We start from the raw sequence: 22,789 nt of genomic DNA on the forward strand, positions 1-22,789 counted from the left end.
GAACTCGAAGAATCCCAAAGCAGCTAAGTCCAAGAGCAGAAATGGTCATGAGGCTGCCTTGGGCAAGAGCTACTTCTGTTTCAGCTTTTTTCTAAACTGCTCACCTTTTAGGTGACAAATAAACACAGAAGATTAATTAATGTCTGCCCTGAAATGCCATCTTTTAAACTCAAGTATAATTTATAAAATTATAGGCATTTTGAAAAAATGCTGTAATTGCAGATGTGTGGGATTCTGCAAGTCTTCATCTAGATCTCAAGCAAATGAGACAGCCACCTCTGACTGCTATTTCTGCCTAGCCATTTAGCCTTCCACCTCCCACCCTGCCATTCTCTTTTCCAGCAGAAGCCTTCCAGTGGTGGGACATGTGGACCAAAATGACATCTGCTGTGGAGTACAGCCATGCCCATCAGCAGGAAGCAGGGCTTGAGATCTCCATGATAGGGAGACCTCAACCCACCAGGCAAATCAGGCCCTCTGGGGTGTGTCACTGTCAGTTCAACCATAGTTAGGGTGTCCAGTCAGGGCCATGGTTGTCTAGCTAGTAAACCCATTTCTAAGACTCTATTCTAAGAAAATAATGATTTTTTAAAGTAGCTTTATACCAAAAGATGCTTGTTGCAATGCTATTTATAGTAGTAAAATATGACAGTAGTTAAGTAAATTATAGTATAGTCACCTGATGAAATATTGTATAGGCATCAAAATGGGCTCCTATTAAGCCTACATAAGGACAAAGAAGACCACTTAAAACTAGACATAAAATTAGTATGTGTGCTGTTTATTATAAATGTAAGTGTAAAAGGCCTTTAAAGACAATTGTAAATGTACATATACAAAAATGAAACTGACTCTGCCAGCATTTGTGCTGGGGATCTGGGATTATGGGTGACGTTTTCTTCTCTCCATAGCTAAAATCTGAGGTAATCATAATTCTTTTAGGTTTATTTGCTTAAAAACGTAGGACAAATGCGTGCAGGACAAACACTTACTCAGCACTCTCAGTATCTACGTTAATGCTGTCCTTCCCACGAGTCATGGCCATGAACACGCAGTTGATGATGACGGTGCAGATGATGAACATGCTGAACAACGTGACCAGGGCCGTTAAGGCAGCTACACTGCAGGATGGCATGTGTCATTAGTTATTGTAGTTGAGGCTGTGGGGGTCCCTGCAGGGCCCCTTTTCTGCAGAAGCATCTGTCCTCTAACTGTGAGCATTGGCTGAGAACAACCCACAGCTGTCCCCTCCCTTGAAGAACTGTCCTCAGCCTGAATGGCAGCCTCCTCACCCTGGAGGGCTACACTCCCTTTCCACATGTCTGACCGACAGATTTACAAAAACCCGGCCTCTGGCTTTCAGGCGGGGCAGTTCTGTGATAGATTCATGCTCTGGAGATCCCCGTGGCTCCGGCTGATGCCTGATGTGGGCTCAGCTGAGACCTTGTCCTTGCTTGGCTCCTCCTTTTGCTCCATGCTGTTTCCCTTTTTCCTTTTCCAGAGAGCACTCCCCCACTAAATCACTTAAATAAGAATCCCATCTCAGGCTCTGCTTCTAGGGAACCCACCTTAAATAGATATTCCTTCCCGTTTTCCTGAGTACTTCCGTCTACCAACCCACGTCTTTTTCACACCCCCCTTCCCCCCATCTAAAACTGCCTGGTGTCTCCTCACCCCCTGAAAATCTGGACTTTTAACACTAGAAAGTGTTTCTAAAAAAAGCCTTAAACACTGCAGTTCTAGCACAACTCATTTATCAGCTAAACACAGTGCACAGGTTGCCAGTTTACCCTTTATTTGGGTCTCAACTTAGATGTTCCTTTCTTCAGGAGGCCATTCTTGATGCCTCCAAAGCACAACAGAGCCTCTCCACACTCTCACTTCCAGACTGCCCATCTCACTAAGAAATTGCCTGCCTTTTGACCTGTCTCCTCTGAGGCCACAGGATCCCAGACAGGTGCCAGTCCCAAAACAGCCCTGCTCTACAGCAGGGCCACTCACCCAGTATTTGTTAAAAGAATGAGCTATTTCCACTCAACAAACATGTGAACCCCTAGGGCTTCTGCACACTTCACATGACCTGGACTTGGTAAAAGAAACAACAAAAGGATATGAATGGACTGAAATTCTAATGGCTAAACTTCTGATTGAATTGAAAGGCCCAAAAATGAACAAGGCACGTTTGGCACTGAAGCGGTAGATTGTTCTCTTTTTGTTCAACACCATAAATGTCTGCAAAAAAAACAAACACAACAGGAATTACATGCAGTGACCAAACAATATTTATCATGAGTTCATTCAGAGAAAATTCAGTGGAACCACAGGTTGAGGCATGGCTTGTCTTATTATGACTGTAGCTTCTGATTGGAGACCTGTCTTCTGAAGCCAGAGGTACTTTCTGACCAGCCTACACTGTCACTCTGGAAACCAAGAGATCTCCCCATGTGGCTTGGGTCTCACTCAGAGTCCCAAGACTCTGATCTACTGAAAGTCATCCCTCACTCCCAAAATAACTGTTGAGCTGTGGACTGTTCAACCAGTGAAATACTCTGGAAGCCCCAGAAATGAAGCGCATGGGCCCTGCAAGTAAAGAAAAAAGGGGTGAAGAGTAATAACTGGGTCAAACAAAACCCTCTGTATGGTACTCCATGGTAATATATTTATGGAGACAAGAACTAGAAGAGAACTTGAAGAGACAGAAATAGAATTGAACATTCACACTCGGCAGATTATTTTAAATTATTTTGATTACTAATGAAAACTTTGTTGGCACAACATTGTAAATCCACTATACTTCAATAAAAGATAAAATTAAATTAAATTAAAACTTTGTAATGAATCCTAGAATTGTCAGGTACCTAAAGAGTTTATATTGTTATGCTTGAGCTGTCCTACATGAAATAGTCTGCCACTCACTTCTAACCTTGAGGATTTTCAATAAAAAGTCATCACGGTTCCCAGACTTGCTCTCCCATTCCCACCTCCCTGGACACAGGCAAATCTGCCTGAGGTTCTCGACTGGCAGGGGAGGGCCTACAGAAGGCAATGGAAATGTGTGTGGGTGTTTTTGGTTATCTGTCACAATCACTGGAGGCTCTACTGGCCTGTACTGGGTACGTCCTGGGATGCCAAATCCAGAACAGACACACCAAATGGTGTACTGTTCACCCAAAGTGTCCAGTTGGGCTCCACTGAAAAACACCAAACCTACTCCCGTTTCCTCCTTGCATGTCTTCCTGGGCTCTGGGCCTGAACCTGCACCTGGACAACAACCAATGACTCACAGGCTTCTAACATCAACCCTCAGACCTCTCCCTTTCCATTTAACTGTCATCTGGCTGTCCCCTTATGTGTCCTGAAGGCTGTTATAAAAGCCTTCATAGAACTAGGGTCATTCCTGTCTCCTGTGTCATTGCTCCTTTCAGATTTGCAGAAAAGTACTACTTGACATGTAATCCAGCATATTCTCAGACAAGACAGACAGGTCTTGTCACCCAGGCCCAGAAACAGTGGGATAGCTGCCACCTTGGTTGAGATACCACAACTTCAACCACTGCCAAACATCAACTTCCTTCACTGAGTTGCTGGAACTTACTTGTCTGCTGGCCATCTGGCTGCAGGGAAAATGTGGACTAGGATATTTTCTGTTTCCTCCATAACAAAATGAAATGGGTCACAGGGTTCTTTAAAAGCTATTAGCCCAGGGGTCTAAGACTCACTTTGGGGATTCTGTGCCCTTCCTTTGGACAGAAAGACGATTTTAGGGCAGAGAGCAAACCTCTTCCTAAGGTGGGTCACCCAGATTAATAGGTGGCATGATATGGCTCTATTTCTATGCCCTTTGATTTTTTTTTGAATTTTATTTAATTTATTTTTTTATATAGCAGGCTCTTATTAGTTATCCATTTTATGCCCTTTGATTTTGATATTTTATTAATGCCTCCTCTGACTGCTTTAAATATTTCAACTAATAGTGTATTTAACTACACTCACCAGGGTTTTAATGATTTAAACCTGTCTGCTTGCTGACACATCTCCACCCTTTTCCCTGTAGCTCTTCAAAAATGGAAGCTTTGAAAAGAGAGGAAGTGACCTGCAACTACAGAAAGAGCCCTTGGGTTTGAGTCCCAGCTCCACCACTAACTAGCTGTTTGACCTGGTGTAAGCCACTTCCCCATCAAGGCTTTGTCTCCTCATCTGTAAGGTGAAGTGCTAATGACACCACACATAGCTCACATGACTGCTGAGAGCACTGACGTGTTAGGTCATGGGTGTGCAGAGCTCTGAACAAGTATCATGTCTCCTGATTTAAAGGGAGGACCCAGGGCTTCCCTGGTGGCGCAGTGGTTGAGAGTCCGCCTGCCGATGCAGGGGACACGGGTTCGTGCCCCGGTCTGGGAAGATCCCACATGCCGCGGAGCGGCTAGGCCCGTGAGCCATGGCCGCTGAGCCTGCGCGTCTGGAGCCTGTGCTCCGCAACGGGAGAGGTCACAACAGTGAGAGGCCCGCGTACTGCAAAAAAAAAGGGAGGACCCAGGCTGAGACGAGATGGTCCTAGAATGTCCACCCCAGCTGTATCAGAGCCTGTCCTCCCAGGACTGTCCGCAAAACACCAAGTTGCTGCCTACCTCCTGGATCTCCTACCCAGCCTAGAGGCAGAAGGAGGCCTCCAGGAGTTATCTCACCTCCAACTACTCTGCCTCCTAGAAGCCCCTGGAATTCTGGGGCATTAGGAGAAGGAGAAATATTGGAGTGTTTTTGCTCCTTCGTCTCTTTCCCCCTTTTTTGTCCTTCTCACTCATACCCACCTTTCTTCCATCACACAGTCCCCATTCGGCCTGGTAACCCCAAGTCTGTCCAATTCAAGGACATACAAACCAGGCAATCTTTCTTTGGAGAGGTCAATTTCTCATGGGTGCCAGAAAGGGATGCTCTCAGCATCCCATATTTTCCAGGACTTGCCCCAAACTCCCCAGCCTCCTTCCTCCCTGTCTTCAGTCTGGCAAAGTGGGTTTTCCATTCTCTGCTGGATCACACAGTGAAATGATGATGGCAAGGTCTTCTGAGTCTTTCCTGAAAGGGGATGGATGGTCTGTAGAGGACTTTCCTCACTGCCCCAGGCTTACAAACAGCCATCAGAAGAAACTGAGCTCATGTTTCCTCATCCAGGAACCCCTTTGAAGAACTTTTACTAGACTTTCCCTACATCTAGGTAGATAAAACAGCAAGCCTATCACATATTGGCATGGAGTTTACATGTAATCTGCATGTGCCTACTTGATTACAATATTCTTAAACTTCATTTATTGAGCTCCTCTTATGTGCCAAGTGTTGGTCTAGGGCTTTGACCTTCATAAATCTCATTTAATAGCCTAAAAAGCCTATTGCCTAAGAGTTTTTCAAGGTAAATTCTAGTTGCTGAAATGGACATTCATGGACAGTGATATTAATTCTTCATATCAGTATAATGCCTTACAGTTTATAATGTTTTACAGTTTTTAAAGGCTCCATAGCATGCCTATGTTGTAATGTAGGGAGAACAGGCATTATTCCTGTTTTACTGATTAGAAAAGTGAGAATTAGTGAAGTGATTTACCCAAAGTTATAAATCCAATTACTTGAAATGGCCTACACCCAACTTTTCTGACTGCTAGTCCAGTCCTCTTTCCTGACACCATCTTATGTTTTCTCTGTTCTCCTTTTACCCTTCTGCTGCTCCTCGTCCTCATTCATCTTCTTTTCCAAGACATGCGGAGAGAAAATTAGTACTGAAAGCCATTCTCAGGACTGTGAAAGCAATGACAGGGGGTGACAGCAAAGGAGAAGTGGGGTCTGGCCTCTTTATACCCCGAGATCAATATTTGGAGATCCATGCAATGCCAGTTACAGCTGGTGGTTAGAACATGGTTAGAACACCCCAGCCTCCCCACAGAGGGTACCTTATGATTTCTGTAGAATGGGTCCAAGTCTTCCAGGGGCTTCCCTATCAGCTCATGGGGAATGTCACCATAGAGCATGGGCAACTTTCTGGACACCTTTAGGTCAAGCTGAGGTCGAGGCTGGGGTTCTGCTGCTGTCTGGTCTTTGGACTTTTTTTTCTCCTTTTGGATGGCGATCCGCTTCTTGATTGCAGCCAAAGAGTCAGGAGTGAAGGGGCGGAAATTCCTCGCATCTGGGAAGATCACCGGGTAGCACCTGTCATCCATCTTCACCCTCGGGGCAGAGACAAGCAGCAGATCCTCAGAGAGCTCTGGGAGGTAGAAAATTACACTGTCTGCCCTGAGATTCCACTCTCCAAGGACCATATCATGGGGTCTACAAGAGTTGAGACTGAGGTGAGGGGGCGTGGGAACTCATTAGCTGTGGAGAAGGTCAGAAGTGGTGACCACTATTGTGGATATAAAAAGAATTTTGGGCATAGGCGAGACCAAAGCAGGACATCATTCCTGGAGGACCTGGAAATAGGTGGGAAGCTGAGTTCAGGATCAATGAGCAGAAGAAGCTCAGTCTCTAAAAATGAGACCCAAGCATCAAGGAAGACAGTAAGACTGAACCAGCTGAACTACTGAAATGGGACCTGCAGATGGTAGACAAGTGGCCACAGTGTGAACAGGAGAGGAAGGAATAGGGAATCAAGTGGGCCATAGTTGGGGGTTGTAAAATCAAAACTATGAGTGCATGAGTCTTCACCTTTGGTCGGCAAAGTTCTTGAAATGTGATGGGATGGAAACAAAAGAGCCATAAACACAGGCATGAACATTTACACTAACATCTATGATCCTTTGCCAGCTCCCTAACTTCTGAGACCCAGACCTGGCAGAAGTTAGACCCCAAGAAAGCAAAAAGGATTTGCCAAAGCTAATAGGTCACTCTATCATGGGATAATAGCTCTCCCAGCCCCTATCCCTGACAGCCCTTTCTACAAGGACCTTCTCTACAGCCTCAGGCTTAAAACTAGACTCTGAGAAAAAGCAGTAGTGTTTAAGTTGAATGCATTTATTCCCCATGCCAGGCATCTTCTTCCTTTCTAATTTACTGAATGCCAATCTAGGATTGACTCCCACACCACTCCAAGGAATTACAATGGGGAACCCCACATAGGACTGGTTTATTCATTCAACAACCATGTGCTCAGAGCCTGTTCCAGGCACAGTGCTAGGCACTAATGGTGAAAAAACCTCAGTCTCTCCTCCAGGCCCTACAGTTACACTGCCTGTTGTAGTGGAGAAGACAGATAAAAGACATGAAATTACAGTAGAGTAAGACAAATGCTACTATAGGAAAGAAATAGAGGGTGCTATGTCTGTTCATAGGATAAGCATCTAAGCAGTTTTGCAGAATCAGGGATGGCTTACCGAAGCTTTAATGTCTCAGCTGAGACCTGAAGGAGATGTAAGTCTCAGAGAAGAAAAAAAGGGACATTAGAGTGTTACAGGGCAGAGGAAAGAACATGTACAAGGACACTTGGTTGAAAAAGAACATGGTGTCCATTCAACAGGTTTTGTTTGCCCAGAATGGAGATTGTGCAGAGTGAAATGGTCAGTCAGCATTGGAGAGCATATGGGGGCCTGTAATCCTTAGTAAAGATCATGGACTTCACCCTGAGGGTAGCGGAGTGTTACTGAAGGGTGGGTTATTACTATTATTATTATTCCAGAGGAGTAACACTATCATTTTTTTAATATCCCTCTTACTGGTGAGAATGGATAGGCTTGGGATAGGGGAATGAAGGAGTTGGGAAGGCCAGAATAGGAGAAATGAGCTTGGAAACTGTTGCAACAGGTCATAACCACTGAGGATGACCTAATGGAGTGCATGGATTTGAGAGTCTCTTAAAAAATAGCCTTGACAAGTGATTCATGGGAAGAGAGGGATTTAAGGGACAGGAAGGAGCCAAGGCTCCTGGCTTCAGCAAGTGAGTCAACAGTGCCACTCACTCAGATAGAGAGCACTAGGGAAGGAGAAAGCTTTGGGGGAATAGATTCAGATTAAAACACATGGAGTTGAAGCCACTGATGGGACCTGCAAGTGGAGAGAACCGGGAAGCACTTGAATACAGAGAAATCACAGCGTACACGTGTTAGCCTCTGAAAAAAAGCACATAAGAAAAAAACAAAAACAAAAAACATAGTCAAAACTTCCCTTGCAAATCCCTTAGGGAGGTACCATATTGAAGAGGCATCCCAACTCACTGGTCAACAAATTCAATAGAACCTCTTTCTTCAGTGAAGAAAGTAGTTGGATTCTGTTTAAGGGCCATGATAAGGGCAACATATGTGTCTTTAAACACACTAAGGGTAATGCAGTACTCACAAGGTGTAAGCCATATGTCAACAGAAACCAAATATGGGACCGTAGATTCAGTGCATTCTGTCCTGCATTCATTCAGGGTCAAGATCTTTATGGATGCTCCTGGATAATGGAATTGGCCGTACTATTTAAATTACTCTCTCTCCTCTCCTCTCCCCTCTGTTCCTCTTCCCTTCTATTTCTTCCCTCACCTCTCCTCTCCCCTCTGTTCCTCTTCCCTTCTATTTCTTCCCTCACCTCTCTCTCATAAACATATGTAACTGAATTTGTATAAATGAAGTGAGCATATAATGAGACTCTACTGAATTTGGCTCTAGAGCTCATAAAAGATACTTAAGACAAGCATGAAGTCTTTTGCAGTAAACAGCACATGAATGCTAGTTGATCCTATAAAATGGATGAGCCAGGAAAGACCCTGGATGGCAAAAACTGGACCTTATGCTAAGTTGCAGCAAGAAATTCAGTGGAGGGCTGCTGCCATAATAATGAGACTATTAAAGAAGAAACTGGACATTCTGGCCCTGCTGTTCTGACCCTGGGGTATTTTGACTGGGTCCTTGAGGAAAAGAGACTTAATAAAAATAAATAATACAAAATAAAACTGACAACCCCTGAAACTGCACATGTCAAAATTGTTATAGATGGGGACTTCCCTGGTGGTCCAGTGGTTAAGAATCTGCCTTCCAATGCAGGGGACACGGGTTTGATCCCTGGTCAGGGAACTAAGCCTTGGGGAACCTAAGCCTGCACACTGCAACTACTGAGCCCGTGTGCTCTGGAGCCCGAGTGCCACAACTAGAGAGAAGCCCACGTGGCCACAACGAAGAGCCTGCATGCTGCAAAGAAAGATCCCGCATGCTACAACTAAGACCCGACACAGCCAAAAAAATTAAAATTAAAAAAAAAACTGGTTTATTAATAGGTAAAAAAGAAAGGTAATTAGAATTTCCATGGAAACAAAATGTTCTTCAGAAAGTCACATTTTACATATGAAGCCAACTAAGTGATCTGAGCAGCTGACAGAATATAAGAACAGGAAAAAAAGAGAGTCCACTTGACCTTGACACTTAGAACGTTCTCCTTCATGCAGCAGAAGGTCAGTGACATCAGAGTCCATCCCCTTCTTTATGGGTCCAAATATAGTACTTGGTTTTAGAGACTACTAGCTACAAAATCTTTATATCATAAAGGTTATATATTAGTTTTTGATTTTTAACAATCTGATACATAAAGCAAAATTAATTATAATTACAGAATAGACTTCAAATGTTATCAATGTTATAAAATTTTGCTGCAGGAGAGAAAAGGTGGAGAGAAAAGGTGAAGGGAAGCTCAGAGGCACTAATTTCCTCATCCTAAACACGTGGAGAATTAAGACGTTCTATGGAAGGTCAATGGATCGAGCAATACAAGTATAAGTCTATCCCTTAAAGTTACACAGGTAATCAAGTGCAAAACCAAATTAGAAATATAAGGAACAAAAACTGGAAGAAATCATGAGAAAGGCAGAAGGACTACTGTCAATAAGCTAAATCCCTCATCACACATAGGGACAATTCAATAATTTTTACTTAAACTTGATAAATCAAGAAATAGAAGAATAAGAGAATTATTTAGAGTTAAGTGAGACAATGACCAGAAGACTGAAAAACTGAAATGGTTAACAGTGTGACTGGATATATAGGTGATGGTGGAGACATTTTATTTTTCATGTTATATCCTTCCCAACATTTTTCCTCCTGAGCTATCTGAATTATATGTATGTTACTCCCATAGGATTGCGAAAGGATTGTAAAAATCCTTCAAGGGCTCAAAACATCCTCTAATTCAAAATAGAGAGTCAAAACAGAGGATCAAAATAGAGAGTCAATATCAGGTATGAAGACAAGCTCTAAATCTCCTTGAGTCAGAAAGGAAGCAAGCTTAATCTCGATTTGCAGTCCTAAACCAGGAGGCCAGCAACATGTGAATTATGACTTGACACAGGGCAATCATGGGAGACAGGGAGGCCTGCGAGGAGGCTCTGCCAGACCTCCATCAGGTGATGGGCTAGACTGGCAAGGGAGGTGGGGAGCCATCTGTCAAGGCCTCTGAGGACCAGCCTGTGTTCAGCAGGCTCACGGGCCCACTCCCACTAAATAGAAAGTAAACAAACACTCATCTAGGAAAGAAAGCCAAGCCTCACTTCCTTAAGCAGAGGCCCTAAATTCTTTGGGAATTCACTCTCTGTTAAGATTAGGTAGCTCTGGACCTTAATTCAAATCTATAGCTTTATAGAGGTATTTAGATCTGAACTCCAATCATTCATTCACTCATGTGCTGGGTGCTGGAAATGCAAAGTGATATAAAACACCATCCCAGCCTCAAGGGTCTTACAATGGTGTGGGGAATCAGGTAAGTTAAGGACAAAGGATGAAACCACACAATGAGGAAGCACTGGGTGCTGTGGGAGCCCAGAGGAGGGCATGGTTACAAAGACTGGAAGTCATGGAGCTGAAAGGAAAGAGGGAAGAGTATGCATGTGTGAAAGCACTGAGGGTAGCAAAGGGCTTTTGTTTCTTATTTATGACTTTACCTATAATTACAAAAGCTACATAACCTTACTGTGCTGGCCATCTTCAGTTTGCCCTACAGGTTTCTCCCCATCCTTCCCCACCCTGCTCAGTGCCCATGAAGCTGATCCACATGGACCCCTCACTGGGGTCCCTTGAACTCTGGCTTCTGGTTGAGTTTGGCCAATGGGAGGCACCAGCAAGAGACCCAGAAAATAGGGGAGAATGAGGTTGGAGACTTCTTTCCCAACTCTCTCCCTGATGGCTGCACGCACCACAGCTCCTATCAGATGGCCCATCCACACAGCTTCTCCTCCCGTTATACAGCACCTCCCCCTGCCCCTTCAGATGCAGGGTGTAATGGCTCCCCACTCTCAGCACACCTGAGAATGTCACTGTCACTTGTTTCTGTTACTGTAACTCTGCCTGAACTTTTGTAAAGTGTCCCTTCAATAAAACATCCTCAAAATGCCCAGTTTGAATGTGCCATCTGTTTCCTGCCAGGGCTTGGGCTGACAGAATCATCCATTAAATAAAATTTAGAAAACAAGACAAGGAAATGATCACTCACCAAAGCCACCTAACACATGCAAATTTTAACATTTTGGTGTATTTCTTTTCCACAGTCTTTCTGTGGATATATTTACATAGCTGTCATTATGATGGGTATGCAATTTTACCCTACGAACTTTTCAATTAACATGATATCACAAACATTTTCACAATGGTAGATGTCATTTAAGGATGTCTACCTTGTTCCAGGCAAAATTATTATCTCATTTAATCCTCAGAGCAACCTCATGAGATAAATATTATCCTTGGGGGATTTCTGAAAGGAAATATTCATCTGGAATTAAGGTGAATTCTTCTCCTAAGAGGCAGAGATTTTAACCTTACATCTGCTTTTGACTAGTGTTTCTCTCTAATTTTCTCTCCAGGTAAGAAGCCAAACTGGACAACCTGACCCTTACACTTGACCCTAACCAGTAAGGGGAAGTCACAAAAGGATTGCAGCTGCACAACCAGAACCTTTTGGCGTGGATCTGGTCCACACAACCTAAAATGCCAAAGGTCCACACTGAGGTTAATAAGAGTTCTGAGCCATAGGCTAAGCACTGTCAAACACTTTAAATGGATTATCTCTCATAATTTCCCAAGAGAGCTACAGGGTAGGTATTATTATATCATCCACTTTTTACAGAAGAAAACATTAGGGCTTAGAGAAATGGAGACACTTGCCTATGATCCCGTAAGTGCTGGAGAATCTCAGTCCCAAACAGTCACGACCATGCAATTCCACCTACCTGCCTAGTTCTTCATACTCAAACTAAGACACCCCTTCCTGAGAGAAGGGAGTCAGGAGGAGAAAGCCACACAGCTTCCAGCTGGGCTGCACTGGGTCGACGGCACCCTCACTGCGTGAGACATTCTTCTCTGGACATCAGCCTCACCACCACCGCCCCATTCACGTCACTCCCACAGGCATTCCACTGGCCCCACCATGACACCCTCCCACTCATCCAAGCCAGACAACCCAATGGTGGATATATCATACAGGATGCCCCTTCATCCATTTTGGGTGGTGGTCTGCATAACAAGTTCCTAACTTTGGTGATTCATAAGCCATGTACGTTAATGTGGATTACAAGAATATATATATACTCTTCCTCCTTCACAGATCCCATAAGAAAATCAGAAAAAAAGCGAACTTGAACAGACTTTAACACAGTTTGATCTCAGTCCAAAGCCAATCCCAAGATTAAGTTGCTAGCTCTTCAGCAAAAAACAAAAACAAAACAAAAAGCAAACAAACAAAACCCCTCATGTACATCAATTTCTGATTAAGTTAATTGGCCACAGGGAATTCAGAAAATATTTGGAGGATTTGCACCATAGCCTCAGATGGACACAAGACTTGAGCACATCATTTCTAGAAAAGTCCAATTCCTGACACAAAGTCCAGGGTTGCAAGCACCTACCAGGCCAGCCAGCCAGCCATCTCCTGTCCCCATGCGTTCATGCCCTCTCAGAGCATTTGAAAGGAAGAGAACCACCTGATGGACCCCATCACCTGAGTCATGTATCCTATACCTGGTCTCTGCCTCTGATTTGAGCAGGAAAAGGTTACAAAAGGCCTGTACTCTGTCTTGATGAAGAAAACAGAGCAAGTTCCATAGTGGCAGGTCCAGCCCTGAAAGGACAGAAGAACAGGGCTGCCCCCAGCCCAGAGGACTTACCTGCCTCCTGGTAAGGTGGCTCCAGGCAGCAGTCCCTGTGGTACCTCTTGAAGCTCTCCGCAGAGCAAGTCTCTCGCAGAGTCCGAGCTCCTGCTCCTGGTAATTGAAGCCCTTCTGGGAGGGGCAGCTCCAAAGCTGGGTGGAGAGCATAGAGGAAGGGAAATGGGAAGAGAGCCAAAGTGATTTTAAAGAATCGTGTAGGAAACCCTGTAACCGGAGAGTGACTGAGATGGTACTTACATTTATACTTTGGAAGCATCTGCCTTTAATCAGTGCTTAATCTAACTCTGCAGAAAGCATCATTAATAAAGAAACAGGTTGTTTTTTTCTTTGGCCTCATCCAAGGGGGTGAGAAAATACAGAAAAGTCTATCTGAAAAGCCATGCTGTTTCTGCATTCAGCTTAGCTTGCAGGCCAACTAACTTGGGGGCTCTAAGGTCTCGTCCCCCAGGACCTACCAAGGTCCACAACGTGAAACTGTTCACAAGACACCCATTCAGCTCCTCCTTCTTTCTCTTCTCTTGTGCCATCAACACTGGGGTTCAGACCTATGAAAATACATGCTTCCTTATATGTTTGTCATAAGGGACACCAAGAAGACCCCTTGGCCACCAAAGCAACCCCACAATGGACCTGTCACCAAACCCAAACTCTCCCATGTAGGCTTCTGTTTTGTTAATTCTTGGGGAAAAATGAAATCTTGCTGGGCAGTGTCCTACCATAAGCTATTTTCAGCCATTGTCCCCATGCAGAGGCCGGCTGACAGCCAATTGAGGTAAAGGATACAAGATGCGTGTTTATAAGGAAGCATGAAGTAGGAAGTAGAAAGGTGTTGAAAGGAGTGCTGGATTGGAATCACAGGCAGATTTGGGTCCTGCCAGAAGGGGCATTGAATACTGGTCAAAAGAACTGGGCTCTACCACTCTAAGCTGTGTGATATTGGATGGATCATTCCATTTCTCTGAGCCCTAATTTTCTCCCTATAAAATGGGATAATCTTCCAAATCTCCTTAGTCTTAGGAAGCAAATGTGATAATAGCTGTGAAAGCACTTTGCAAACACTAGATATAAGTATCTTATAATCTTAGAGAGGAAAGGCCTGGTTGCTTTTCTACCTCTACTGACTCAACACCTAGACCCCACGGAGAGGATGAAATCACAGACATAGGATAGAATTAGTACCAGGCCTGGCACAGTGTATATGACCCGACTTTTTAAGGCAGTGATCAGAAATTCTAAACCCTTGTCTGATTTTAGGGTGACTCTCAGAATAAGAGAAGATCAAAGAATAAGAGAAGTGCTTAGAGTTAATAAGCATTTTTTACGTGGATAAAAACGTGTGCATTTGAAGAGGTAAAGGAGGCCTCTAAATCCATTGTCTTAAGAGGCCCTGGCCTTTTTTAATATAAACTCTTGGCAAATATTATTTTCCTAAACTATTAAGTCAGATTCAGACTTCCCACTCTGAAGTTTCAAAGAATCTTTCTAGCTCCATCTTCAAGGAAGTGAAAATGATTCCAAATGTAAGGACTTAAGTGACTAAGAGTAACACAAACACAGGCCGCCTGAGCACTATGGGGCTTGCATTCAGGACTTTCCCCAGATTCACGTCTCCTGTGGAGAACTTAGGGAGGCAAACATGCATTTGAAAAATGGAGCAGAGCACCTGTGCTGGGACTTCATAATATAAGATGCCAACGCCAGGGCACCCACGTTTGCACCCCTCGAGCCATATAGCATCATCACCTCCCTCAAGTGCTAGCAGGCAGCAAGACCTTGCCAGTCTCAGTCCATCTGATAAGCTGATCAGTTTCAGCATCAGTGGTCAAGGTGGCGCATCAGCTTTAGCAGCAGCCATGCCTTCCATCTGTTGATTTAGCCAAGATGACACTGAATCTCCACTATTGTAGAGCACCTGGAAATACCAAAATAAGACCTGGGCCCTTGAGCAGCCTGCAGTCTCTTTATGAGAAAGAAACCTGTCCAGAGAACTATAAAACAAGAAAGGGAGCGTCAAGGGGCTGCAAGCAAGATGCAAACAGAGGCCTTCACAGCATAGAGCAGAGAGCAACTCATTCCAGGAGTGCTTCCAAGAAGAGATGGGATTTGAGCTGAGGCTCAGAAAATGAGTAAGTACTCAATATGTGAGAAAGTAGGGCTTTCCAGGAAAAGCATGAGCCAGGACACACAGGCCTGGAAGGATAGGACATGTGTAGAGAATCTCAAGTGGTTCCATGGGGATAGAAGAGGAGGAGGCTAAGATGAAGGGATGATTTGCATGGCCTTGCATACCACTTGGATACTGCTGAGTTTGAACTTGAACTTGTATTGAGTCACAGGCATGGCACTGGCACTGTCTTAGGCTTCTGATTATTTTATGAATAACCACCAAGTCCTGTTTCCCTAATATGCACCATGGCTGTAATCACACTGACAATAAGACATCCACGCAAATGAACAGATGTTAATGAGTGATGCTGAGGGTATGATGTACACCACAGCAGAAGGTGAGAGCGGCCAAAGGGAACAGGACATTTTGTGGGGAAACTTGGAATGAGCAAACCAAGGAGAACTAGCTGCGACTGATTCTGAGGACACAGCTCTGAGGAAGTCCAGAATCCATTTCCTAGCATGCACCTGCCTTTAGGATCCCAAGGGAGATTCCTAGATAGTTCCTTACAGAAAACATGGTTGTTGAGGACACAGTTTCATGATCTTGTTCACTGCTATGGCCCTATGCTTAAAAGAGTACATATTTAATAAGTGTTTAATAATTATTTATGAATGAATAAAAGAACTGCTAACCTCACAGTCCTTTCTGAAACCCAATGCAGGCTCCTCAATCCTGTCCGTCTGGTTCTGGGAAGGAAGCCCTGGCGTGTCCTGCTCTGTAAGATCTTGCTCTTCACTTCCATCCTTCATTTCCAGATGTACAAGCCCTTCTAACCTCTCACTGGACTGTCACAACGGCCTTCCCAACAGACAGCCTGCCCCAGCCCCTTCCTGGTAGACTGTCCCACGCACTGACCATTCCTCCCCCAGCCACATCCCTCTTCTCTGTTCCCTGCCTCGCTCAGGGTATTGCTAAAGCTGCCTTCCTCTTGCCTTTCTTCTTGCCCCTTCCCCCAATCCCTCCATCTCTCAATTCCTGATGCTTCCACGAAGCTTTCATGACCATGCTATCCCTCTGTGAGCTTCCTCTACATGGTTAACCATGAATATTCCAAGAGCGCAGTATATCACATACCTTCGTGATCAGCTCCACACCATTTCAAAACTATTTTAATCTATACTCGTACTTCTCTTCATAATCAAATGAATCTTTTGCCTTTTACTAAAGATTAATGTGGAGAGGGACAAGCATGACCGTTGCTTCCATTTTTTTGAGGGCTTGTGGGAATAAGCCAGCCTGATCTTCCTGTGTATAAAAATAGACCTAGGGCTTCCCTGGTGGTGCAGTGGTTGAGAGTCCGCCTGCCGATGCAGGGGACACGGGTTTGAGCCCCGGTCCGGGAAGATCCCACGTGCCGCGGAGCAGCTGGGCCCGTGAGCCATGGCTGCTGAGCCTGCGCGTCCGGAGCCTGTGCTCCACAACGGGAGAGGCCACAACAGTGAGAGGCCCGCGTAACACACACACACACACACACACACACACACACATACACACACACAAAATAGACCTAGCGAGGGACTTTCCTGCTGGCCCCGTTTGTAAGGCTCTGTGCTCCCAATGTAGGAGGGCTGGGTTCAATCCCTGGTCAGGGAACTAGATCCCACGTGCATGCCGCAACTGGGAGTTCACATGCCACAACTAAGGAGCACTCCTGCCGCAACTAAGGAGCCCACGTGCCACAACTAAGACCCGGTGCAACCAAATAAATAAATACTAAAACAAACAAATGAAATTATTTTACATACTACTTTTGTGTTTTGGTTTAGGTTCCTCCAAAAGCAAAAGCATTAGACAAGTACTTCAGTGAAAGAGTTTGTTTGGGAGGTGAGTCACAGGAAACAGGAGTGTGGGAGAGAGGAATAGAAGGCTAAGAAGGAGGAGAAGCCAACAAAGGGTGTGCACTTCAGATGATTACAGATATGGCAGACTGGGGCTCAGCCTCTCTGGGGAGCTTCTGAGGAGCTACGCAGAATTTATTTGAGAATTAGGAGGCTGGGCATTTGTCCTCTGGCTTACATCCCCTATTGGCTGAGGGTTGTCCACGGGGGCATTATGGTAATCAGCCTCTAAAATAGCCCCAGTGACCCTTACCTCTGATACAGTATTCATGTTCTTGTGTGGTCCTATCCCAAGTTGAACAGGTATAACCAACATGATATTGCAGAAGTGACAGTGTGTAATTTCTGAGGCTTGGTCACAAAAGGCAACGTGGCTTCTCCCTGGATTGCCCCTCTGGAGGGAGCTAGCCACCATGCTGTGAGGACACTCAATCAGCACTGTGGAGATTCTGTGTGGGGAGGAACGGAGGCCTCTTGCCAAGAGCTGGCACCAACTTATCAGCCATGAGAGTAAGCCATCTTGGAAGCAGATCCTCCAATCTCAGTTGGGGTTAACTTCTCTCCAACCTCCAAATCTCTGGGCTATGCTTGCTCATGGGCTGAGAGAGCTCCCGTGGCTTTGGAGAAAGCACTGAGGCAGAAAAGCCAAGAGAAGCAAGACAGACCCTTGAGGTGGGATGCTGTTAGTACACAAGAGCTGTCCACCACAGCTTTAGCTGAAATCAGAGGTAGTCTGACGGAATGTGTCAGGAGTACCGAAAGCATCTGCTATGCTCGGAAACTTCCTAAAAGATGGTTCCTGTGTATTCTTCTTTCCCCTCCACAGGGTTTGCCAAATGGTTACATACATGTAGGTTGTGAGCAAGGCTTCAAAGCCCAGCTCATGAGATCTCCTGCAACACAACAGCAAAAACTGCTCCATCCTCTAACTCCTATCGTTCACTTCTTGTACCTATATTTAGCGCTTAGTTCACTGCTTCCATTTTCTGATATGTATTTTTCAGGATTCTTTTGGTTGCAAGTAAGAAAATCCTAACCCTAGTATACAGTATAAGCAAAAAAGATTTTATTGGCAGGGAACAGGAGTGTCATACAGAATCCAAGGGAAGAGAAGCTGCTGACTCTCATGGAACAGAACCAAAGATTGAAGACCTGCAGGACGTTCAGGAAGTTCTGCCTCTCCTCATCTCTTGGTTCTGTTGCTGTTCCCCAGCCTCTTTGCTCACCTGTCTTACTGTACACTGGCTTTCTCTGGTCCTAGCTGACCTAACAGAAAATGGGCACTCTCAACCACTGTGTTTACATGCTGACCTTTTTCATTCTCAAAATTCCTGGGGAAGGGGCTGAGTGACCTCACCTGGCTCGGGGGCCGACTCTAAACCAATAAACAGAGGGTCAGGAAGCTAGAGGTCAGGGAGCTCCCAATGCCAACCTGGGGATGGATCCGGGAGGAGAACTCCTAAAGAACCCCCAAATGGGGACAGCACCAACTTCATAATGTTTTTTTGTTGTTTTTTTTGTTTTTGTTGTTGTTTTTGTTTTGTTTTTGTGGTACGCGGGCCTCTCACTGTTGTGGCCTCTCCCGTTGCAGAGCACAGGCTCCGGACGCGCAGGCTCAGCGGCCATGACTCACGGGCCCAGCCACTCCGTGGCATGTGGGATCCTCCCGGACCGGGGCACGAACCCGTATCCCCTGCATCGGCAGGCGGACTCTCAACCACTGCGCCACCAGGGAAGCCCCCATCATAATGTTTTAATGATTAAGTAAGGCAATATGAATGAACTTCCTTTTGTACTCTTAAATGTTATACAAAGGTACAACTCTATTGTTATTTGAGAACCAGTGTAGTGTAGAGAGGAAACACACACACACACACACACACACACACACAATTTAGAATTGAACACCTGGTCTTAAATCCCATTTTGTTCTGCCACTTAATAGCTGTGCGATCAATCCCTTTGTAAAATTTCTCTGAGCCTCAGTTTCTTCATCCATAAACACCTGGATGTAGAGTGATAACACCTACTTGTACAAAGGATTCATGAGATTGATTTACATGACCAGGGGATAACACTTTGTAAGGTACAAGCTAAAATAAATGTTTGTGGCTGAGGTAAGAGAAAGCGTTTATATACGTGATCTTCCACTATCTACCATGGCCCTGCCCCTCACAGGGATACAAATACACACACACTTCAAATTCTTTATACCCACTATAGCCCTGACCATATTTAAGCTCCAGGAGGTAGTAGCTACAGAGGATTGCTGACTTAATTGTGCAGGAGGGAGGGGGGAAGAGGTGGTGGGAAGGAGGGAGGGAAGGAATGAGGCAGACAGATAGGCATGCCGCCAGCCTGAGGCTGGGATAGGTGGCCAAGTCTATATGGAAGCCCAGTGAGGGACTGGCTGGAAGTCAAAAAGGATATAATTAACTTAAGAATTTCAATAAACTTGTAGCCACACTTAATAGGTTTCAAATATTTTCTCAATTTACCCTGGCTTCATTCTTCTCGGTTTGGTCTTGGGCTTGTTAGGGACGAAGGGAAGAGGTAAAGCCAAGAAAAGTCTTAAAGGGGCAGCACCACCAAGCTTGTAAAAGGGAAGAACGGGTCTAGGCTTTCAGCAAAAACTCAGTGGCCTGCGTGACATCAGATATCTGCACAGTCAGTCCTTGGGGAACACTGAGGAAGGGAGTTGAGCTGCAGCAACAGGAAGAAACACATCTGACCTGACTGTGAAGCTGCCTTCCTGGCCTCCCCTCCTTCTCATCCTTCCCTCCCGCCCCCCGTCCGCTTCCCACCATCCCTTGGAGGCTGAAGGTGGTCCAGGGGCTGCAGTCAGTGTTCGAGATGACATTTCAGCTTTCTTTTTCTGCTCTTTCCTGACTAGACAGAAAGAGGATGTTGGTATTTCTAGAGCAAATTTAAAGGCATCTGGAAATGAATGTACACAGAAGAGAGACAATATCTGCTAACTGAGGTTTAAGTTCAGAAATAGAATGACTGAATGTCACAGGAGAAATCGGAAGACCTTCCTCCTCAATTCACCACGTGGCCTCAGGTTAATTGTTTCATGTCAAAACCTAAACTGGATGAGACTCGGTTCTCTCTCTAAAATCCTGAGCACAGAACCTCCCCGGCTACTTCTGTATAAGGTGGCCCAACCAAAACCCCCAGGCATGCTTGACCCTGTGGCCATCTGTTGCCATTAAAAGAATGTGTCCTTTTATTGTCGCACAGATGTTAGCTGCCTGTCCCTCTGCTGTCACCTGTATCCAATCCTGTCGCCCCTCACTTCTGGCCCTGGAGGATCTCTCTTGGCTTTCCCCAACTCCACTGGACCCTCAGTTCTTTCTATTCACCTAAATTTCCTACCAACTTTCCTCTCAGGAATGAGGCAAATTTCTTTTGATGCCTTGAGCATAACAGTTTCAAAGCCCCATCTATTTTTTTTTACATGCATGCCCCTGGGGTCTTACCACCCATCTCAAGCAATTTCTCTGAGTATTTCTTTCAAATAAATAATATGCTCTTCCCAAAAGACATCTGAGTAAAGAAGTAGGTCTCCACATCATTGGATTGCCATAATTTGTAATTAAAGGTAATGTTGTCTTATTTTGCTTGCTCTCAACTTATATTTAATTTCAGAAATTTAAAAGAAATCTTAGTTAATGTTTTTTTTTCCCCTGAGGCCTCATTTTTAAGACATTTTAGCCAAGAGACACCCTGAAGTGAGCATATGAATACAGGCTCCTAGATGCCTGGAGAGTCAGACCATGGGGTCCCTCCACATCGTCTCCCTCCTCAGTTCACTCTCCGGGATGATCTGTGCCCTGGGCAGTCCAGTCTGTTAGCACCTTGGCTCCTTGGAAGGCCAGTGAGACCCCCTCCCCCAGCATGGTGTTTCCTTCTGAGAAGGGAACAGTGCACTGGGCTGTGGGCACACCCTGACTATGGGACCCTCAATGTGCCCCCCAGAGCCCCGGGACCCTTCTCGAGAGGAGGGACCTGTGTAGGTGCTCCTTCAGCTCCTCCAAAGGTCCAGGCTTCCCTGTCTCCCCATCCTCCACCGTCAGGGAGCCCAACAGGCCTGAGGTAGGGACAGATCTGCTATCAGGGCCTCTTCAGCGGCCCAGGGTCTCACAGCCTCAGTGACTCAAAGCTATGGCCCCTGCTGTCCCAGTTCAGTTATTACCACCCCAGCGCCAAATCCAGAAACATAACTGTCTGATAAGAGTCCCTGAGAGCCAAGGTGTGCATTCACACATACCTGATCACACACACACACACACACACACACACAGCCCACTAGAATACAGCGGTGAAAGTAAATAAACTAAGAAAACCTAAAACTGCACTGGGGCCACTGCCTGACTTCCTCTGTAAGGTCGGGCTCTCCACACCCCAGAAACCGTGGGGTTAAGAAAAGGAGGCTCATAGGCCAGCTGATCCCATAGGTGAGACAAACTAGCAAGCAGGCAGACAAAAGGCTCCCTTAATCAGCACTAGCCTGGTTAAGGTTCACTTCCCTGACTTTACCTCACCTGCCCTCACACCAGATTTGCCCAAATCCACACTTGTGCCCCCACTAGGCCCTGTGTGGGCTGCCCTCTCCTCTACTTCCTCCCCAAATCCACACCAACATTCAGAACTGGTTTCAGTCCCTTCCTCCAGGGAGCTTTCCTCACAGCAAGGCCGAACTTTGCTGACACTGACAAATACTGTCCCCTCCTTCCTCCTCTGATGGCTCCATGTTGGATGAGCCTCATCTCCCCAGTTAGGTTGAAAGCTGGTCCAGAGCAAAGACTGTATCCTTTTCCCTTGCATTTCTCAGCACGCAGCCGGGAGTTCATGCTCATAAACTAACACTCAAATTCCCTATTAAATGGGACAAGGATGCTAGATGAGAGGTGGCTCAGCTGCTTCTAGAAAGACACTAGTGCTTCAAAGCTCAAGGAAGGCAGGAGGAGGGAGGGAGGGAGGGAGGGAAGGCCTGCATTAAAAGCTTATGGAATACACAAAAGAGCTGAGCATCAGAACAAAGACTCATTTAAAAGGGCAAAGGAAACACTAGATGGCTGTTAATGGTGAACTGAATATGATAAATTATTACTTAAATCACTTGGTTTCATTCCTTGTTGTTATACACAGTTAATTGGAGGGAACAAAATGCTGGGCCTCCCTGAATGGGGAGGGGAGGTGGGAGCAGTCTCAGGCTTGTAGCTTCCCCAGGACCATAGAGCCATCATGCAGAGATGACAAGTACTGGGCCAACCTCCCTCCCCAGCCTCCCATGGTGGCTGGGTCCCATTACCCACACTCTGGTGCTCCTTTAGCTGGAGCTGTTGGCAGCCAGGTGGCCCAAGAGAGACAGAATCAGAGGGCTGGGCTGAGTGGCAGGTTCTGAACACCAACCCTGCCCCTGCTGGACCCCACTCAGACGTCTCGTACCCTGAAGAAAGCCAGGTGGTTGGGCTTCCCTGGTGGCGCAGTGGTTGAGAGTCTGCCTGCCGATGCAGGGGACACGGGTTCGTGCCCCGGTCCGGGAGGATCCCGCGTGCTGCGGAGCGGCTGGGTCCGTGGGCCATGGCCGCTGAGCCTGCGCGTCCGGAGCCTGTGCTCCGCAACGGGAGAGGCCACAACAGTGAGAGGCCCGCGTACTGCAAAAAAAAAAAA

At 45.7% G+C, this 22,789-nt stretch overlaps 1 protein-coding gene across 1 annotated transcript in view; it reads right to left on the reverse strand.

The window, feature by feature from the left end:
* The window catches only part of SCN11A (sodium voltage-gated channel alpha subunit 11), a gene marked incomplete at its 3' end in the record, with an annotated part of 87,220 nt that extends 64,648 nt beyond the window's left edge, over nucleotides 1-22,572 (reverse strand). The window contains exons 1-5 of the mRNA XM_079712385.1: nucleotides 22,565-22,572; nucleotides 13,100-13,234; nucleotides 5,940-6,250; nucleotides 2,069-2,232; nucleotides 993-1,085 (exon numbers count right to left, since the gene is read on the reverse strand). Coding sequence (XP_079568511.1) covers nucleotides 993-1,085; nucleotides 2,069-2,232; nucleotides 5,940-6,206 — 524 coding nt within the window. The 5' untranslated portion in view covers nucleotides 6,207-6,250; nucleotides 13,100-13,234; nucleotides 22,565-22,572. The remainder of the gene's footprint in view (nucleotides 1-992; nucleotides 1,086-2,068; nucleotides 2,233-5,939; nucleotides 6,251-13,099; nucleotides 13,235-22,564) is intronic.
* Nucleotides 22,573-22,789: the final 217 nt, after the last annotated feature.

Source organism: Hyperoodon ampullatus (genome assembly GCF_949752795.1).
Source record: "Hyperoodon ampullatus genome assembly, chromosome: 10".
NCBI classification, from domain to species: domain Eukaryota; kingdom Metazoa; phylum Chordata; class Mammalia; order Artiodactyla; family Ziphiidae; genus Hyperoodon; species Hyperoodon ampullatus.